Source organism: Bombina bombina, chromosome 10, assembly GCF_027579735.1.
Source record: "Bombina bombina isolate aBomBom1 chromosome 10, aBomBom1.pri, whole genome shotgun sequence".
NCBI lineage: Eukaryota > Metazoa > Chordata > Amphibia > Anura > Bombinatoridae > Bombina > Bombina bombina.
In genome coordinates this window covers 98,433,671-98,453,190 of record NC_069508.1, presented here as the reverse complement: position 1 = coordinate 98,453,190, position 19,520 = coordinate 98,433,671, and the positions used below count along the sequence as shown (strand labels likewise).

Genomic DNA, 19,520 nt, shown 5'->3' with positions numbered 1-19,520 from the left:
AAATATACTGACCATATTCATTGGTGCTTTGCCATTCTCTACACTGGCTCCCCATACACTCCAGAATACAATTCAAAGTATTAACCCTAACTTACAAAGCATTCAACAGCCTCACTCCCTGCTATATTTCCTCTCTTATCGCCAAATATTCATCGACCAGTCCTCTTTGATTAACCTCTGACCTACTTCTCTTTACTCCTATTATCTCTACGTCCCACTTCCAACTCCAAGACTTTACAAGTGCTTCTCCTGTCCTCTGGAGCTCTCTATCCCGCTCCATAAGATTGTATCCAACCTTGTATAGCTTCAGATGCTCCTTGAAAACCCACATATTCAGAGAGGCTTACCATATCTCCTCCATCCCTCATCCTAACTAAACTAATACATGAACAGCTTGATTCACTGCTGCTACTACAACCGATGTGACAAGCTATCCCCAACCTTATGTCTCTGCACCCTAAACCTGTAGACTGTGAGCTCTCCAGAACAGGGCCCTCTTCCTCCTGTACAAGATTTGTTTTGTTATGTTTTGTATTTTATCACAAATCCTTGTCATTGTATACCCCTATCACTGTACCCAGCGTTACGGAATTTGGCGGCGCTATACAAATAAATAATAATAATAATTGTATAAAAAGATATTCTAGGTGAGTAACACAGACTTACAGCGCTATTATGTTCCCCAGACGCAAGCAGGATGATGTCCCCATTCTCTGCTCCAGTTTCTACTATGAGATTTTTCCGTATTTCTTCGGTCAGGTGTTTTCCAAGTGCAGATTTCCAGCTACCATCAGACGTAATGGTTATAGGCATCACATCCTGTAAAAAAACGATGAAATGTAAACTTTCATGTTTTTAATAGTATTTTTTAAAAATGGGCACTCATTTGTGAAAGTTTACCTTCACTTTAAAAGTGCAAAACAAAACTTCTCCAAAGTGTAACAGGCAAGAAATAATACACTAATAAAATGCATTATGCATGAAACATGAAGCTAAAGTCAGTTCAAGAGCAGCAACGCACAATTTAGAGCTAGATCAACACATCTGTTGAGCCAATGACAAGAGAAGTGTGTAGCCACCAATCATAAGAGAATACTGAGGTAGGCACATTAGTGCATTACTGCTGCAAACACAGCTGTGATATAGTGCTCAATATATGTGCACACTCATGACCATTCCTCACTATGCTCTTATTGAAAATAGCTACATTTCAACAAATGATACCAGGAGAAAAAGGCAAGCAGTAATCATTAGGATAAAAGTTAATTTTGCCAGTGCCCATTCATCCAAGTTCATATATCCAAATAAACCAACTTCACACTTTAGTAATATTTGTACTCTCACTAACATACCTAATACGTGAGATAAATATGTGAGGCTTGCTATGATATATACATTTTTGATAGAGAGTGTATATAACTTTCCCCCTACTTATGTTACCAAATGGGAGAAAGACTTGGGCCTCTCTTTACGAAAGTTGCATTGGACCCCAATATTTCAAGAGTTTACAAAATCCTCCAATTTACTAGATGGCACTTAACCCTAAACAGATTAAGTACATTATTCCCTGGGACATTGAATAAAAATGCTAGAAGAGGTGCAATGATGTACTCCCTTTAGCACATGTTTGACGGTGATGTTTATTGTACCTATATGGAAAGACATCCAAGCTGAAATGGAAAAGATTTTATCTTGTAAATTAACTTTTGACCCATTAATATTTTTTTATAAGAAAATTCATTTAACCTGTAAACTTAAGCTTCGACTGTTTCACATCCTTTTAAATAGCGCTACACAATTAATTCCTAGAAAATGGAAACAAGCCACTACCCCATTGATCACAGAGTGGATTGCACAAATAAATAATACTATATCTCTAGGAAGATATTTGCATATGGTTAAAGCCCAACTCTCCATGCATGTTTCTATAAAATGTCTTTGGGACAAATACATTCATACTAAGAAGAGTTAAAGGGACACTAAACCCAACATTTTTCTTTAATGATTCAGATAAAGCATGCAACTCTAAGCAACTTTCTAATTTACTCCTATTATCATTTTTCTCTTGCTATCTTTAGTTAAAAAACAGAATTTATGTTTACCTGATAAATTACTTTCTCCAACGGTGTGTCCGGTCCACGGCGTCATCCTTACTTGTGGGATATTCTCTTCCCCAACAGGAAATGGCAAAGAGCCCAGCAAAGCTGGTCACATGATCCCTCCTAGGCTCCGCCTACCCCAGTCATTCGACCGACGTTAAGGAGGAATATTTGCATAGGAGAAACCATATGGTACCGTGGTGACTGTAGTTAAAGAAAATAAATTATCAGACCTGATTAAAAAAAACCAGGGCGGGCCGTGGACCGGACACACCGTTGGAGAAAGTAATTTATCAGGTAAACATAAATTCTGTTTTCTCCAACATAGGTGTGTCCGGTCCACGGCGTCATCCTTACTTGTGGGAACCAATACCAAAGCTTTAGGACACGGATGAAGGGAGGGAGCAAATCAGGTCACCTAAATGGAAGGCACCACGGCTTGCAAAACCTTTCTCCCAAAAATAGCCTCAGAAGAAGCAAAAGTATCAAACTTGTAAAATTTGGTAAAAGTGTGCAGTGAAGACCAAGTCGCTGCCCTACATATCTGATCAACAGAAGCCTCGTTCTTGAAGGCCCATGTGGAAGCCACAGCCCTAGTGGAATGAGCCGTGATTCTTTCGGGAGGCTGCCGTCCGGCAGTCTCGTAAGCCAATCTGATGATGCTTTTAATCCAAAAGGAGAGAGAGGTAGAAGTTGCTTTTTGACCTCTCCTTTTACCGGAATAAACAACAAACAAGGAAGATGTTTGTCTAAAATCCTTTGTAGCATCTAAATAGAATTTTAGAGCGCGAACAACATCCAAATTGTGCAACAAACGTTCCTTCTTTGAAACTGGTTTCGGACACAGAGAAGGTACGATAATCTCCTGGTTAATGTTTTTGTTAGAAACAACTTTTGGAAGAAAAACAGAATTTATGTTTACCTGATAAATTACTTTCTCCAACGGTGTGTCCGGTCCACGGCGTCATCCTTACTTGTGGGATATTCTCTTCCCCAACAGGAAATGGCAAAGAGCCCAGCAAAGCTGGTCACATGATCCCTCCTAGGCTCCGCCTACCCCAGTCATTCGACCGACGTTAAGGAGGAATATTTGCATAGGAGAAACCATATGGTACCGTGGTGACTGTAGTTAAAGAAAATAAATTATCAGACCTGATTAAAAAAACCAGGGCGGGCCGTGGACCGGACACACCGTTGGAGAAAGTAATTTATCAGGTAAACATAAATTCTGTTTTCTCCAACATAGGTGTGTCCGGTCCACGGCGTCATCCTTACTTGTGGGAACCAATACCAAAGCTTTAGGACACGGATGAAGGGAGGGAGCAAATCAGGTCACCTAAATGGAAGGCACCACGGTTTGCAAAACCTTTCTCCCAAAAATAGCCTCAGAAGAAGCAAAAGTATCAAACTTGTAAAATTTGGTAAAAGTGTGCAGTGAAGACCAAGTCGCTGCCCTACATATCTGATCAACAGAAGCCTCGTTCTTGAAGGCCCATGTGGAAGCCACAGCCCTAGTGGAATGAGCTGTGATTCTTTCGGGAGGCTGCCGTCCGGCAGTCTCGTAAGCCAATCTGATGATGCTTTTAATCCAAAAAGAGAGAGAGGTAGAAGTTGCTTTTTGACCTCTCCTTTTACCGGAATAAACAACAAACAAGGAAGATGTTTGTCTAAAATCCTTTGTAGCATCTAAATAGAATTTTAGAGCGCGAACAACATCCAAATTGTGCAACAAACGTTCCTTCTTTGAAACTGGTTTCGGACACAGAGAAGGTACGATAATCTCCTGGTTAATGTTTTTGTTAGAAACAACTTTTGGAAGAAAACCAGGTTTAGTACGTAAAACCACCTTATCTGCATGGAACACCAGATAAGGAGGAGAACACTGCAGAGCAGATAATTCTGAAACTCTTCTAGCAGAAGAAATTGCAACTAAAAACAAAACTTTCCAAGATAATAACTTAATATCAACGGAATGTAAGGGTTCAAACGGAACCCCCTGAAGAACTGAAAGAACTAAATTGAGACTCCAAGGAGGAGTCAAAGGTTTGTAAACAGGCTTAATTCTAACCAGAGCCTGAACAAAGGCTTGAACATCTGGCACAGCTGCCAGCTTTTTGTGAAGTAACACAGACAAGGCAGAAATCTGTCCCTTCAGGGAACTTGCAGATAATCCTTTTTCCAATCCTTCTTGAAGGAAGGATAGAATCTTAGGAATCTTAACCTTGTCCCAAGGGAATCCTTTAGATTCACACCAACAGATATATTTTTTCCAAATTTTGTGGTAAATCTTTCTAGTTACAGGCTTTCTGGCCTGAACAAGAGTATCGATAACAGAATCTGAGAACCCTCGCTTCGATAAGATCAAGCGTTCAATCTCCAAGCAGTCAGCTGGAGTGAAACCAGGTTCGGATGTTCGAACGGACCCTGAACAAGAAGGTCTCGTCTCAAAGGTAGCTTCCAAGGTGGAGCCGATGACATATTCACCAGATCTGCATACCAAGTCCTGCGTGGCCACGCAGGAGCTATCAAGATCACCGACGCCCTCTCCTGATTGATCCTGGCTACCAGCCTGGGGATGAGAGGAAACGGCGGGAACACATAAGCTAGTTTGAAGGTCCAAGGTGCTACTAGTGCATCCACTAGAGCCGCCTTGGGATCCCTGGATCTGGACCCGTAGCAAGGAACTTTGAAGTTCTGACGAGAGGCCATCAGATCCATGTCTGGAATGCCCCACAGCTGAGTGACTTGGGCAAAGATTTCCGGATGGAGTTCCCACTCCCCCGGATGCAATGTCTGACGACTCAGAAAATCCGCTTCCCAATTTTCCACTCCTGGGATGTGGATAGCGGACAGGTGGCAGGAGTGAGACTCCGCCCATAGAATGATTTTGGTCACTTCTTCCATCGCTAGGGAACTCCTTGTTCCCCCCTGATGGTTGATGTACGCAACAGTTGTCATGTTGTCTGATTGAAACCGTATGAACTTGGCCCTCGCTAGCTGAGGCCAAGCCTTGAGAGCATTGAATATCGCTCTCAGTTCCAGAATATTTATCGGTAGAAGAGATTCTTCCCGAGACCAAAGACCCTGAGCTTTCAGGGATCCCCAGACCGCGCCCCAGCCCATCAGACTGGCGTCGGTCGTGACAATGACCCACTCTGGTCTGCGGAATGTCATCCCTTGTGACAGGTTGTCCAGGGACAGCCACCAACGGAGTGAGTCTCTGGTCCTCTGATTTACTTGTATCTTCGGAGACAAGTCTGTATAATCCCCATTCCACTGACTGAGCATGCACAGTTGTAATGGTCTTAGATGAATGCGCGCAAAAGGAACTATGTCCATTGCCGCTACCATCAACCCGATCACTTCCATGCACTGAGCTATGGAAGGAAGAGGAACGGAATGAAGTATCCGACAAGAGTCTAGAAGCTTTGTTTTTCTGGCCTCTGTCAGAAATATCCTCATTTCTAAGGAGTCTATTATTGTTCCCAAGAAGGGAACCCTTGTTGACGGAGATAGAGAACTCTTTTCCACGTTCACTTTCCATCCGTGAGATCTGAGAAAGGCCAGGACTATGTCCGTGTGAGCCTTTGCTTGAGGAAGGGACGACGCTTGAATCAGAATGTCGTCCAAGTAAGGTACTACAGCAATGCCCCTTGGTCTTAGCACAGCTAGAAGGGACCCTAGTACCTTTGTGAAAATCCTTGGAGCAGTGGCTAATCCGAAAGGAAGCGCCACGAACTGGTAATGCTTGTCCAGGAATGCGAACCTTAGGAACCGATGATGTTCCTTGTGGATAGGAATATGTAGATACGCATCCTTTAAATCCACCGTGGTCATGAATTGACCTTCCTGGATGGAAGGAAGAATAGTTCGAATGGTTTCCATCTTGAACGATGGAACCTTGAGAAACTTGTTTAAGATCTTGAGATCTAAGATTGGTCTGAACGTTCCCTCTTTTTTGGGAACTATGAACAGATTGGAGTAGAACCCCATCCCTTGTTCTCTTAATGGAACAGGATGAATCACTCCCATTTTTAACAGGTCTTCTACACAATGTAAGAATGCCTGTCTTTTTATGTGGTCTGAAGACAACTGAGACCTGTGGAACCTCCCCCTTGGGGGAAGCCCCTTGAATTCCAGAAGATAACCTTGGGAGACTATTTCTAGCGCCCAAGGATCCAGAACATCTCTTGCCCAAGCCTGAGCGAAGAGAGAGAGTCTGCCCCCCACCAGATCCGGTCCCGGATCGGGGGCCAACATTTCATGCTGTCTTGGTAGCAGTGGCAGGTTTCTTGGCCTGCTTTCCCTTGTTCCAGCCTTGCATTGGTCTCCAAGCTGGCTTGGCTTGAGAAGTATTACCCTCTTGCTTAGAGGACGTAGCACTTTGGGCTGGTCCGTTTCTACGAAAGGGGCGAAAATTAGGTTTATTTTTTGCCTTGAAAGGCCGATCCTGAGGAAGGGCGTGGCCCTTACCCCCAGTGATATCAGAGATAATCTCTTTCAAGTCAGGGCCAAACAGCGTTTTCCCCTTGAAAGGAATGTTAAGTAGCTTGTTCTTGGAAGACGCATCAGCCGACCAAGATTTCAACCAAAGCGCTCTGCGCGCCACAATAGCAAACCCAGAATTCTTAGCCGCTAACCTAGCCAATTGCAAAGTGGCGTCTAGGGTAAAAGAATTAGCCAATTTGAGAGCATTGATTCTGTCCATAATCTCCTCATAAGGAGGAGAATCACTATCGACCGCCTTTATCAGCTCATCGAACCAGAAACATGCGGCTGTAGCGACAGGGACAACGCATGAAATTGGTTGTAGAAGGTAACCCTGCTGAACAAACATCTTTTTAAGCAAACCTTCTAATTTTTTATCCATAGGATCTTTGAAAGCACAACTATCCTCTATGGGTATAGTGGTGCGTTTGTTTAAAGTGGAAACCGCTCCCTCGACCTTGGGGACTGTCTGCCATAAGTCCTTTCTGGGGTCGACCATAGGAAACAATTTTTTAAATATGGGGGGAGGGACGAAAGGAATACCGGGCCTTTCCCATTCTTTATTAACAATGTCCGCCACCCGCTTGGGTATAGGAAAAGCTTCTGGGAGCCCCGGCACCTCTAGGAACTTGTCCATTTTACATAGTTTCTCTGGGATGACCAACTTGTCACAATCATCCAGAGTGGATAATACCTCCTTAAGCAGAATGCGGAGATGTTCCAACTTAAATTTAAATGTAATCACATCAGGTTCAGCTTGTTGAGAAATGTTCCCTGAATCAGTAATTTCTCCCTCAGACAAAACCTCCCTGGCCCCATCAGACTGGGTTAGGGGCCCTTCAGAAACATTATTATCAGCGTCGTCATGCTCTTCAGTATCTAAAACAGAGCAGTCGCGCTTACGCTGATAAGTGTTCATTTTGGCTAAAATGTTTTTGACAGAATTATCCATTACAGCCGTTAATTGTTGCATAGTAAGGAGTATTGGCGCGCTAGATGTACTAGGGGCCTCCTGAGTGGGCAAGACTCGTGTAGACGAAGGAGGGAATGATGCAGTACCATGCTTACTCCCCTCACTTGAGGAATCATCTTGGGCATCATTGTCATTGTCACATAAATCACATTTATTTAAATGAATAGGAATTCTGGCTTCCCCACATTCAGAACACAGTCTATCTGGTAGTTCAGACATGTTAAACAGGCATAAACTTGATAACAAAGTACAAAAAACGTTTTAAAATAAAACCGTTACTGTCACTTTAAATTTTAAACTGAACACACTTTATTACTGCAATTGCGAAAAAACATGAAGGAATTGTTCAAAATTCACCAAATTTTCACCACAGTGTCTTAAAGCCTTAAAAGTATTGCACACCAAATTTGGAAGCTTTAACCCTTAAAATAACGGAACCGGAGCCGTTTTGAACTTTAACCCCTTTACAGTCCCTGGTATCTGCTTTGCTGAGACCCAACCAAGCCCAAAGGGGAATACGATACCAAATGACGCCTTCAGAAAGTCTTTTCTAAGTATCAGAGCTCCTCTCACATGCGACTGCATGCCATGCCTCTCAAAAACAAGTGCGCAACACCGGCGCGAAAATGAGGCTCTGCCTATGCTTTGGGAAAGCCCCTAAAGAATAAGGTGTCTAAAACAGTGCCTGCCGATATTATTATATCAAAATACCCAAATAAAATGATTCCTCAAGGCTAAATATGTGTTAATAATGAATCGATTTAGCCCAGAAAAAGTCTACAGTCTTAATAAGCCCTTGTGAAGCCCTTATTTACGATCGTAATAAACATGGCTTACCGGATCCCATAGGGAAAATGACAGCTTCCAGCATTACATCGTCTTGTTAGAATGTGTCATACCTCAAGCAGCAAGAGACTGCTCACTGTTCCCCCAACTGAAGTTAATTGCTCTCAACAGTCCTGTGTGGAACAGCCATGGATTTTAGTGACGGTTGCTAAAATCATTTTCCTCATACAAACAGAAATCTTCATCTCTTTTCTGTTTCTGAGTAAATAGTACATACCAGCACTATTTCAAAATAACAAACTCTTGATTGAATAATAAAAACTACAGTTAAACACTAAAAAACTCTAAGCCATCTCCGTGGAGATGTTGCCTGTACAACGGCAAAGAGAATGACTGGGGTAGGCGGAGCCTAGGAGGGATCATGTGACCAGCTTTGCTGGGCTCTTTGCCATTTCCTGTTGGGGAAGAGAATAACCCACAAGTAAGGATGACGCCGTGGACCGGACACACCTATGTTGGAGAAACCAGGTTTAGTACGCAAAACCACCTTATCTGCATGGAACACCAGATAAGGAGGAGAACACTGCAGAGCAGATAATTCTGAAACTCTTCTAGCAGAAGAAATTGCAACTAAAAACAAAACTTTCCAAGATAATAACTTAATATCAACGGAATGTAAGGGTTCAAACGGAACCCCCTGAAGAACTGAAAGAACTAAGTTGAGACTCCAAGGAGGAGTCAAAGGTTTGTAAACAGGCTTAATTCTAACCAGAGCCTGAACAAAGGCTTGAACATCTGGCACAGCTGCCAGCTTTTTGTGAAGTAACACAGACAAGGCAGAAATCTGTCCCTTCAGGGAACTAGCAGATAATCCTTTTTCCAATCCTTCTTGAAGGAAGGATAGAATCTTAGGAATCTTAACCTTGTCCCAAGGGAATCCTTTAGATTCACACCAACAGATATATTTTTTCCAAATTTTGTGGTAAATCTTTCTAGTTACAGGCTTTCTGGCCTGAACAAGAGTATCGATAACAGAATCTGAGAACCCTCGCTTCGATAAGATCAAGCGTTCAATCTCCAAGCAGTCAGCTGGAGTGAAACCAGATTCGGATGTTCGAACGGACCCTGAACAAGAAGGTCTCGTCTCAAAGGTAGCTTCCAAGGTGGAGCCGATGACATATTCACCAGATCTGCATACCAAGTCCTGCGTGGCCACGCAGGAGCTATCAAGATCACCGACGCCCTCTCCTGATTGATCCTGGCTACCAGCCTGGGGATGAGAGGAAACGGCGGGAACACATAAGCTAGTTTGAAGGTCCAAGGTGCTACTAGTGCATCCACTAGAGCCGCCTTGGGATCCCTGGATCTGGACCCGTAGCAAGGAACTTTGAAGTTCTGACGAGAGGCCATCAGATCCATGTCTGGAATGCCCCACAGCTGAGTGACTTGGGCAAAGATTTCCGGATGGAGTTCCCACTCCCCCGGATGCAATGTCTGACGACTCAGAAAATCCGCTTCCCAATTTTCCACTCCTGGGATGTGGATAGCAGACAGGTGGCAGGAGTGAGACTCCGCCCATAGAATGATTTTGGTCACTTCTTCCATCGCTAGGGAACTCCTTGTTCCCCCCTGATGGTTGATGTACGCAACAGTTGTCATGTTGTCTGATTGAAACCGTATGAACTTGGCCCTCGCTAGCTGAGGCCAAGCCTTGAGAGCATTGAATATCGCTCTCAGTTCCAGAATATTTATCGGTAGAAGAGATTCTTCCCGAGACCAAAGACCCTGAGCTTTCAGGGATCCCCAGACCGCGCCCCAGCCCATCAGACTGGCGTCGGTCGTGACGATGACCCACTCCGGTCTGCGGAATGTCATCCCTTGTGACAGGTTGTCCAGGGACAGCCACCAACGGAGTGAGTCTCTGGTCCTCTGATTTACTTGTATCTTCGGAGACAAGTCTGTATAATCCCCATTCCACTGACTGAGCATGCACAGTTGTAATGGTCTTAGATGAATGCGCGCAAAAGGAACTATGTCCATTGCCGCTACCATCAAACCGATCACTTCCATGCACTGCGCTATGGAAGGAAGAGGAACGGAATGAAGTATCCGACAAGAGTCTAGAAGTTTTGTTTTTCTGGCCTCTGTCAGAAAAATCCTCATTTCTAAGGAGTCTATTATTGTTCCCAAGAAGGGAACCCTTGTTGACGGAGATAGAGAACTCTTTTCCACGTTCACTTTCCATCCGTGAGATCTGAGAAAGGCCAGGACAATGTCCGTGTGAGCCTTTGCTTGAGGAAGGGACGACGCTTGAATCAGAATGTCGTCCAAGTAAGGTACTACAGCAATGCCCCTTGGTCTTAGCACAGCTAGAAGGGACCCTAGTACCTTTGTGAAAATCCTTGGAGCAGTGGCTAATCCGAAAGGAAGCGCCACGAACTGGTAATGCTTGTCCAGGAATGCGAACCTTAGGAACCGATGATGTTCCTTGTGGATAGGAATATGTAGATACGCATCCTTTAAATCCACTGTGGTCATGAATTGACCTTCCTGGATGGAAGGAAGAATAGTTCGAATGGTTTCCATCTTGAACGATGGAACCTTGAGAAACTTGTTTAGGATCTTGAGATCTAAGATTGGTCTGAACGTTCCCTCTTTTTTGGGAACTATGAACAGATTGGAGTAGAACCCCATCCCTTGTTCTCTTAATGGAACAGGATGAATCACTCCCATTTTTAACAGGTCTTCTACACAATGTAAGAATGCCTGTCTTTTTATGTGGTCTGAAGACAACTGAGACCTGTGGAACCTCCCCCTTGGGGGAAGCCCCTTGAATTCCAGAAGATAACCTTGGGAGACTATTTCTAGCGCCCAAGGATCCAGAACATCTCTTGTCCAAGCCTGAGCGAAGAGAGAGAGTCTGCCCCCCACCAGATCCGGTCCCGGATCGGGGGCCAACATTTCATGCTGTCTTGGTAGCAGTGGCAGGTTTCTTGGCCTGCTTTCCCTTGTTCCAGCCTTGCATTGGTCTCCAAGCTGGCTTGGCTTGAGAAGTATTACCCTCTTGCTTAGAGGACGTAGCACTTTGGGCTGGTCCATTTCTACGAAAGGGACGAAAATTAGGTTTATTTTTTGCCTTGAAAGGCCGATCTTGAGGAAGGGCGTGGCCCTTACCCCCAGTGATATCAGAGATAATCTTGATTGAATAATAAAAACTACAGTTAAACACTAAAAAACTCTAAGCCATCTCCGTGGAGATGTTGCCTGTACAACGGCAAAGAGAATGACTGGGGTAGGCGGAGCCTAGGAGGGATCATGTGACCAGCTTTGCTGGGCTCTTTGCCATTTCCTGTTGGGGAAGAGAATATCCCACAAGTAAGGATGACGCCGTGGACCGGACACACCTATGTTGGAGAAAGCAGGCGTTATGCTTGCTTATGGGTGGGTAAATGTAAGCCTCAAATAAGCAAGCACTATCCATGGTGCTGAAGCTAAAATGGTCTGGCTGCTAAGATTTATGTTCCTGTTTTTAAAATAAAGCTAGCAAGAGAACAAAGAAAAATTAATAATAGGAGTAAATTAGAAAGTTGCTTATAATTGCATGCTCTATCTGAATCATGAAAGAAAAATTTTGGGTTCAGTGTCCCTTTAACCCCTTAATGACAACTGATGTACCAGGTACGTCAAGCAAAAACTTACTGTTAATGACAATAGACGTACCTGGTACGTCAGTTGTCTTACAGAGTGCTGGAAGCGATCGCAATCGCTTCCAGCAGCTCTCAGGGTATTGCAGTGATGCTTCGATATGGAGGCATCCTGCAATACCTTTTAACAAGCCTCCGATGCAGAGAGAGCCACTCTGTGGCCCTCTCTGCACCGGTAACAATGGTGATGTTTTCCGGGGGGAGTGTAGCAAGGAGGTGGCAGCGTGCGGGCGCGCGTGTGCACGTGGGCGCGCGCGTGTGCACGTGGGGGCGCGCGCACGCGCACATTAGCCACTGACACCAATGGAAAAAAATTCAAAGTTCTAAATAAAAAGTTAAAAACATTAAAAAAAAATATATATATAAAAGGATCTGGGGGGGGGGGGGGTTGGGGGTATTGAGGGGGGGCTGCTACACTACAGAAAAGTTTGAAAATACTTTATATTTGGGGGCAAATTGGGTACTGGCAGACAGCTGCCAGTACCCAAGATGACGGCAATTAAGTAGCAGGGAGGGTTATAGAGCTGTTTGGTGGGGGATCAGGGAGGTTTGGGGCTAAGGCAGGGCTCCATTACAGCTGAATACATTTTTTTTAAAAATAAAATAAAAAAAAACTCCTTTTATTTAGTACTGGCAGACTTTCTGCCAGTACTTAAGATGGCGGGGACAATTGTGGGGTGGGGGAGGGAAGAGAGCTGTTTGGGAGGGATCAGGGGGTGGGATGTGTCAGGTGGGAGGCTGATCTCTACACTAAAGCTAAAATTAACCCTGCCAGCGCCCTACAAGCTACCTAATTAACTCCTTCACTGCTGGGCATAATTCACGTGTTGTGCGCAACAGCATTTAGCGGCCTTCTAATTAACAAAAAGCAACGCCAAAGCCATATAAGTCTGCTATTTCTGAACAAAGGGGATCCCAGAGAAGCTTTTACAACCATTTGTGCCATAATTGCACAAACTGTTTGTAAATAATTTCAGTGAGAAACCTAAAATTGTGAAAAATTTAAAGGTTTTTTTTATTTGCTCGCATTTGGCGGTGAAATGGTGGCATGAAATATACCAAAATTGGCCTAGATCAATACTTGGAGTTGTCTACTACACTAAACTAAAGCTAAAATTAACCCTACAAGCTCCCTAATTAACCCCTTCACTGCTGGGCATAAAACACTTGTGGTGCGCAGCGGCATTTAGCGGCCTTCTAATTACCAAAAAGCAACCCCAAAGCCATATAAGCCTGCTATTTCTGAACAAAGGCGATCCCAGAGAAGCATTTACAACCATTTGTGCCATAATTGCAGAAGCTGTTTGTAAATAATTTCACTGGGAAACCTAAAGTTTGTGACAAAATGTGTGAAAAAGTGAACATTTTTTTTAATTTGATGACATTTGGCGGTGAAACGGTGGCATGAAATATACCAAAATGGGCCTAGATCAATACTTTGGGATGTCTTCTAAAAAAAAACTATATACATGTCAATGGATATTCAGGTATTCCTGACAGATATCAGTGTTCCAATGTAACTAGCGCTAATTTTGAAAAAAAAGTGGTTTAGAAATAGCAAAGTGCTACTTGTATTTATGGCCCTATAACTTACAAAAAAAGCAAAGAACATGTAAACATTTTGTATTTCTAAACTCAGGACAAAATTTAGAAACTATTTAGCATGGGTGTTTTTTGGTGGTTGTAGATATGTAACAGATTTTGTGGGTCAAAGTTAGAAAAAGTGTGTTTTTTCCATTTTTTCCTCATATTTTATAATTTTTTTTATAGTAAATTATAAGATATAATGAAAATAATGGTATATTTAGAAAGTCCATTTAATGGCGAGAAAAACAGTATATAATATGTGTGGGTACAGTAAATGAGTAAGAGGAAAATTACAGCTGAACACAAACACCACAGAAATGTAAAAATAGCCATTGTCATTAAGGGTAAGAAAATTGAAAAATGTTCCGGTCATTAAGGGGTTAAAGTGAATGTAAATTTTGATGAATCAGTGCCTGGTTTTTAATAATCCTATTAAAAACAGGGGCACTTTCATTCATCAACCTTTAAATTACACTGTTTATTTAAAAAACAGAATTTATGTTTACCTGATAAATTACTTTCTCCAACGGTGTGTCCGGTCCACGGCGTCATCCTTACTTGTGGGATATTCTCCTCCCCAACAGGAAATGGCAAAGAGCACAGCAAAGCTGGTCACATGATCCCTCCTAGGCTCCGCCTTCCCCAGTCATTCGACCGACGTAAAGGAGGAATATTTGCATAGGAGAAATCATATGATACCGTGGTGACTGTAGTTAAAGAAAATAAATTATCAGACCTGATTAAAAAACCAGGGCGGGCCGTGGACCGGACACACCGTTGGAGAAAGTAATTTATCAGGTAAACATAAATTCTGTTTTCTCCAACTTAGGTGTGTCCGGTCCACGGCGTCATCCTTACTTGTGGGAACCAATACCAAAGCTTTAGGACACGGATGAAGGGAGGGAGCAAATCAGGTCACCTAGATGGAAGGCACCACGGCTTGCAAAACCTTTCTCCCAAAAATAGCCTCAGAAGAAGCAAAAGTATCAAATTTGTAAAATTTAGTAAAAGTGTGCAGTGAAGACCAAGTCGCTGCCTTACATATCTGATCAACAGAAGCCTCGTTCTCGAAGGCCCATGTGGAAGCCACAGCCCTAGTGGAATGAGCTGTGATTCTTTCAGGAGGCTGCCGTCCGGCAGTCTCGTAAGCCAATCTGATGATGCTTTTAATCCAAAAAGAGAGAGAGGTAGAAGTTGCTTTTTGACCTCTCCTTTTACCAGAATAAACAACAAACAAGGAAGATGTTTGTCTAAAATCCTTTGTAGCATCTAAATAGAATTTTAGAGCACGAACTACATCCAAATTGTGCAACAAACGTTCCTTCTTTGAAACTGGATTCGGACACAAAGAAGGCACGACTATCTCCTGGTTAATGTTTTTGTTAGAAACAACTTTCGGAAGAAAACCAGGTTTAGTACGCAAAACCACCTTATCTGCATGGAACACCAGATAAGGAGGAGAACACTGCAGAGCAGATAATTCTGAAACTCTTCTAGCAGAAGAAATTGCAACCAAAAACAAAACTTTCCAAGATAATAACTTAATATCAACGGAATGTAAGGGTTCAAACGGAACCCCCTGAAGAACTGAAAGAACTAAATTGAGACTCCAAGGAGGAGTCAAAGGTTTGTAAACAGGCTTGATTCTAACCAGAGCCTGAACAAAGGCTTGAACATCTGGCACAGCTGCCAGCTTTTTGTGAAGTAACACAGACAAGGCAGAAATCTGTCCCTTCAAAGAACTTGCAGATAATCCTTTCTCCAAACCTTCTTGAAGAAAGGATAGAATCTTAGGAATTTTTACCTTGTCCCAAGGGAATCCTTTAGATTCACACCAACAGATATATTTTTTCCATATTTTGTGGTAGATTTTTCTAGTTACAGGCTTTCTGGCCTGAACAAGAGTATCAATGACAGAATCTGAGAACCCTCGCTTTGATAAGATCAAGCGTTCAATCTCCAAGCAGTCAGTTGGAGTGAGACCAGATTCGGATGTTCGAACGGACCTTGAACAAGAAGGTCTCGTCTCAAAGGTAGCTTCCATGGTGGAGCCGATGACATATTCACCAGGTCTGCATACCAAGTCCTGCGTGGCCACGCAGGAGCTATCAAGATCACCGATGCCCTCTCCTGATTGATCCTGGCTACCAGCCTGGGAATGAGAGGAAACGGCGGGAATACATAAGCTAGTTTGAAGGTCCAAGGTGCTACTAGTGCATCTACTAGAGTCGCCTTGGGATCCCTGGATCTGGACCCGTAGCAAGGAACCTTGAAGTTCTGACGAGAGGCCATCAGATCCATGTCTGGAATGCCCCACAATTGAGTAATTTGGGCAAAGATTTCCGGATGGAGTTCCCACTCCCCCGGATGAAATGTCTGACGACTCAGAAAATCCGCTTCCCAATTTTCCACTCCTGGGATGTGGATTGCAGACAAGTAGCAGGAGTGAGTCTCCGCCCATTGAATGATTTTGGTCACTTCTTCCATCGCCAGGGAACTCCTTGTTCCCCCCTGATGGTTGATGTACGCAACAGTCGTCATGTTGTCTGATTGAAACCGTATGAACTTGGCCTTCGCTAGCTGAGGCCAAGCCTTGAGAGCATTGAATATCGCTCTCAGTTCCAGAATATTTATCGGGAGAAGAGATTCTTCCCGAGACCAAAGACCCTGAGCTTTCAGGGGTCCCCAGACCGCGCCCCAGCCCACCAGACTGGCGTCGGTCGTGACAATGACCCACTCTGGTCTGCGGAAGCTCATCCCCTGTGACAGGCTGTCCAGGGACAGCCACCAACGGAGTGAATCTCTGGTCCTCTGATCTACTTGTATCGTCGGAGACAAGTCTGTATAGTCCCCATTCCACTGACTGAGCATGCACAGTTGTAATGGTCTTAGATGAATTCGCGCAAAAGGAACTATGTCCATTGCCGCTACCATCAAACCTATTACTTCCATGCACTGCGCTATGGAAGGAAGAGGAACAGAATGAAGTATTTGACAAGAGTTTAGAAGTTTTGATTTTCTGGCCTCTGTCAGAAAAATCCTCATTTCTAAGGAGTCTATTATCGTTCCCAAGAAGGGAACCCTTGTTGACGGAGATAGAGAACTTTTTTCTACGTTCACTTTCCACCCGTGAGATCTGAGAAAGGCCAGGACAATGTCCGTGTGAGCCTTTGCTTGTGGAAGGGACGACGCTTGAATCAGTATGTCGTCCAAGTAAGGTACTACTGCAATGCCCCTTGGTCTTAGCACCGCTAGAAGGGACCCTAGTACCTTTGTGAAAATTCTTGGAGCAGTGGCTAATCCGAACGGAAGTGCCACAAACTGGTAATGCTTGTCCAGAAATGCGAACCTTAGGAACCGATGATGTTCCTTGTGGATAGGAATATGTAGATACGCATCCTTTAAATCCACCGTGGTCATGAATTGACCTTCCTGGATGGAAGGAAGAATTGTTCGAATGGTTTCCATTTTGAACGATGGAACCTTGAGAAACTTGTTTAGGATCTTGAGATCTAAGATTGGTCTGAATGTTCCCTCTTTTTTGGGAACTACGAACAGATTGCAGTAGAACCCCATCCCTTGTTCTCCTAATGGAACAGGATGAATCACTCCCATTTTTAACAGGTCTTCTACACAATGTAAGAATGCCCGTTTTTTTATGTGGTCTGAAGACAATTGAGACCTGTGGAACCTCCCCCTTGGGGGAAGCCCCTTGAATTCCAGAAGATAACCTTGGGAGACTATTTCTAGCGCCCAAGGATCCAGAACATCTCTTGCCCAAGCCTGAGCGAAGAGAGAGAGTCTGCCCCCCACCAGATCCGGTCCCGGATCGGGGGCCAACATCTCATGCTGTCTTGGTAGCAGTGGCAGGTTTCTTGGCCTGCTTACCTTTGTTCCAGCCTTGCATTGGCCTCCAGGCTGGCTTGGCTTGAGAAGTATTACCCTCTTGCTTAGAGGACGTAGCACTTGGGGCTGGTCCGTTTCTGCGAAAGGGACGAAAATTAGGTTTATTTTTGGCCTTGAAAGACCTATCCTGAGGAAGGGCGTGGCCCTTGCCCCCAGTGATATCAGAAATAATCTCTTTCAAGTCAGGGCCAAACAGCGTTTTCCCCTTGAAAGGAATGTTAAGCAATTTGTTCTTGGAAGACGCATCCGCTGACCAAGATTTTAGCCAAAGCGCTCTGCGCGCCACAATAGCAAACCCAGAATTTTTCGCCGCTAATCTAGCCAATTGCAAAGTGGCGTCTAGGGTGAAAGAGTTAGCCAATTTGAGAGCATGAATTCTGTCCAAAATCTCCTCATAAGAAGAATCTTTATTGAGCGCCTTTTCTAGTTCATCGAACCAGAAACACGCTGCTGTAGTGACAGGAACAATGCATGAAATTGGTTGTAGAAGGTAACCTTGCTGAACAAACATCTTTTTAAGCAAACCCTCTAATTTTTTATCCATAGGATCTTTGAAAGCACAACTATCTTCTATGGGTATAGTGGTGCGTTTGTTTAGAGTAGAAACCGCCCCCTCGACCTTGGGGACTGTCTGCCATAAGTCCTTTCTGGGGTCGACCATAGGAAACAATTTCTTAAATATAGGGGGAGGGACGAAAGGTATGCCGGGCCTTTCCCATTCTTTATTTACAATGTCCGCCACCCGCTTGGGTATAGGAAAAGCTTCGGGGGGCCCCGGGACCTCTAGGAACTTGTCCATTTTACATAATTTCTCTGGAATGACCAAATTCTCATAATCATCCAGAGTAGATAACACCTCCTTAAGCAGGGCGCGGAGATGTTCCAATTTAAATTTAAATGTAATCACATCAGGTTCAGCTTGTTGAGAAATTTTCCCTGAATCTGAAATTTCTCCCTCAGACAAAACCTCCCTGGCCCCCTCAGACTGGTGTAGGGGCACTTCAGAACCAATATCATCAGCGTCCTCATGCTCTTCAGTATTTTCTAAAACAGAGCAGTCGCGCTTTCGCTGATAAGTGGGCATTTTGGCTAAAATGTTTTTGATAGAATTATCCATTACAGCCGTTAATTGTTGCATAGTAAGGAGTATTGGCGCACTAGATGTACTAGGGGCCTCCTGTGTGGGCAAGACTGGTGTAGACGAAGGAGGGGATGATGCAGTACCATGCTTACTCCCCTCACTTGAGGAATCATCTTGGGCATCATTTTCTCTAAATTTTGTGTCACATAAATCACATCTATTTAAATGAGAAGGAACCTTGGCTTCCCCACATACAGAACACAGTCTATCTGGTAGTTCAGACATGTTAAACAGGCATAAACTTGATAACAAAGTACAAAAAACGTTTTAAAATAAAACCGTTACTGTCACTTTAAATTTTAAACTGAACACACTTTATTACTGCAAATGTGAAAAAGTATGAAGGAATTGTTCAAAATTCACCAAAATTTCACCACAGTGTCTTAAAGCCTTAAAAGTATTGCACACCAAATTTGAAAGCTTTAACCCTTAAAATAACGGAACCGGAGCCGTTTTTATATTTAACCCCTTTACAGTCCCTGGTATCTGCTTTGCTGAGACCCAACCAAGCCCAAAGGGGAATACGATACCAAATGACGCCTTCAGAAAGTCTTTTCTATGTATCAGAGCTCCTCACACATGCATCTGCATGTCATGCTTCCCAAAAACAAGTGCGCAATAGAGGCGCGAAAATGAGGCTCTGCCTATGATTAGGGAAAGCCCCTAGAGGATAAGGTGTCCAATACAGTGCCTGCCGGTTATTTTACATAATTCCCAAGAATAAAATAATTCCTCAAAGCTATGAAGTATTAAAATATGCTTATATATCAATCGTTTTAGCCCAGAAAACGTCTACAGTCTTAAAAGCCCTTGTGAAGCCCTTTTTTTCTTTATGT

General features: G+C 43.6%; 1 protein-coding gene across 1 annotated transcript in view; it reads right to left on the bottom strand.

Annotated features, from left to right (window-relative positions):
* DARS2 (aspartyl-tRNA synthetase 2, mitochondrial) overlaps positions 1–19,520 on the bottom strand; it is a 346,110-nt gene that overhangs the window by 90,010 nt on the left and 236,580 nt on the right. The window contains exon 14 of the mRNA XM_053693260.1: positions 667–819. Coding sequence (XP_053549235.1) covers positions 667–819 — 153 coding nt within the window. The remainder of the gene's footprint in view (positions 1–666; positions 820–19,520) is intronic.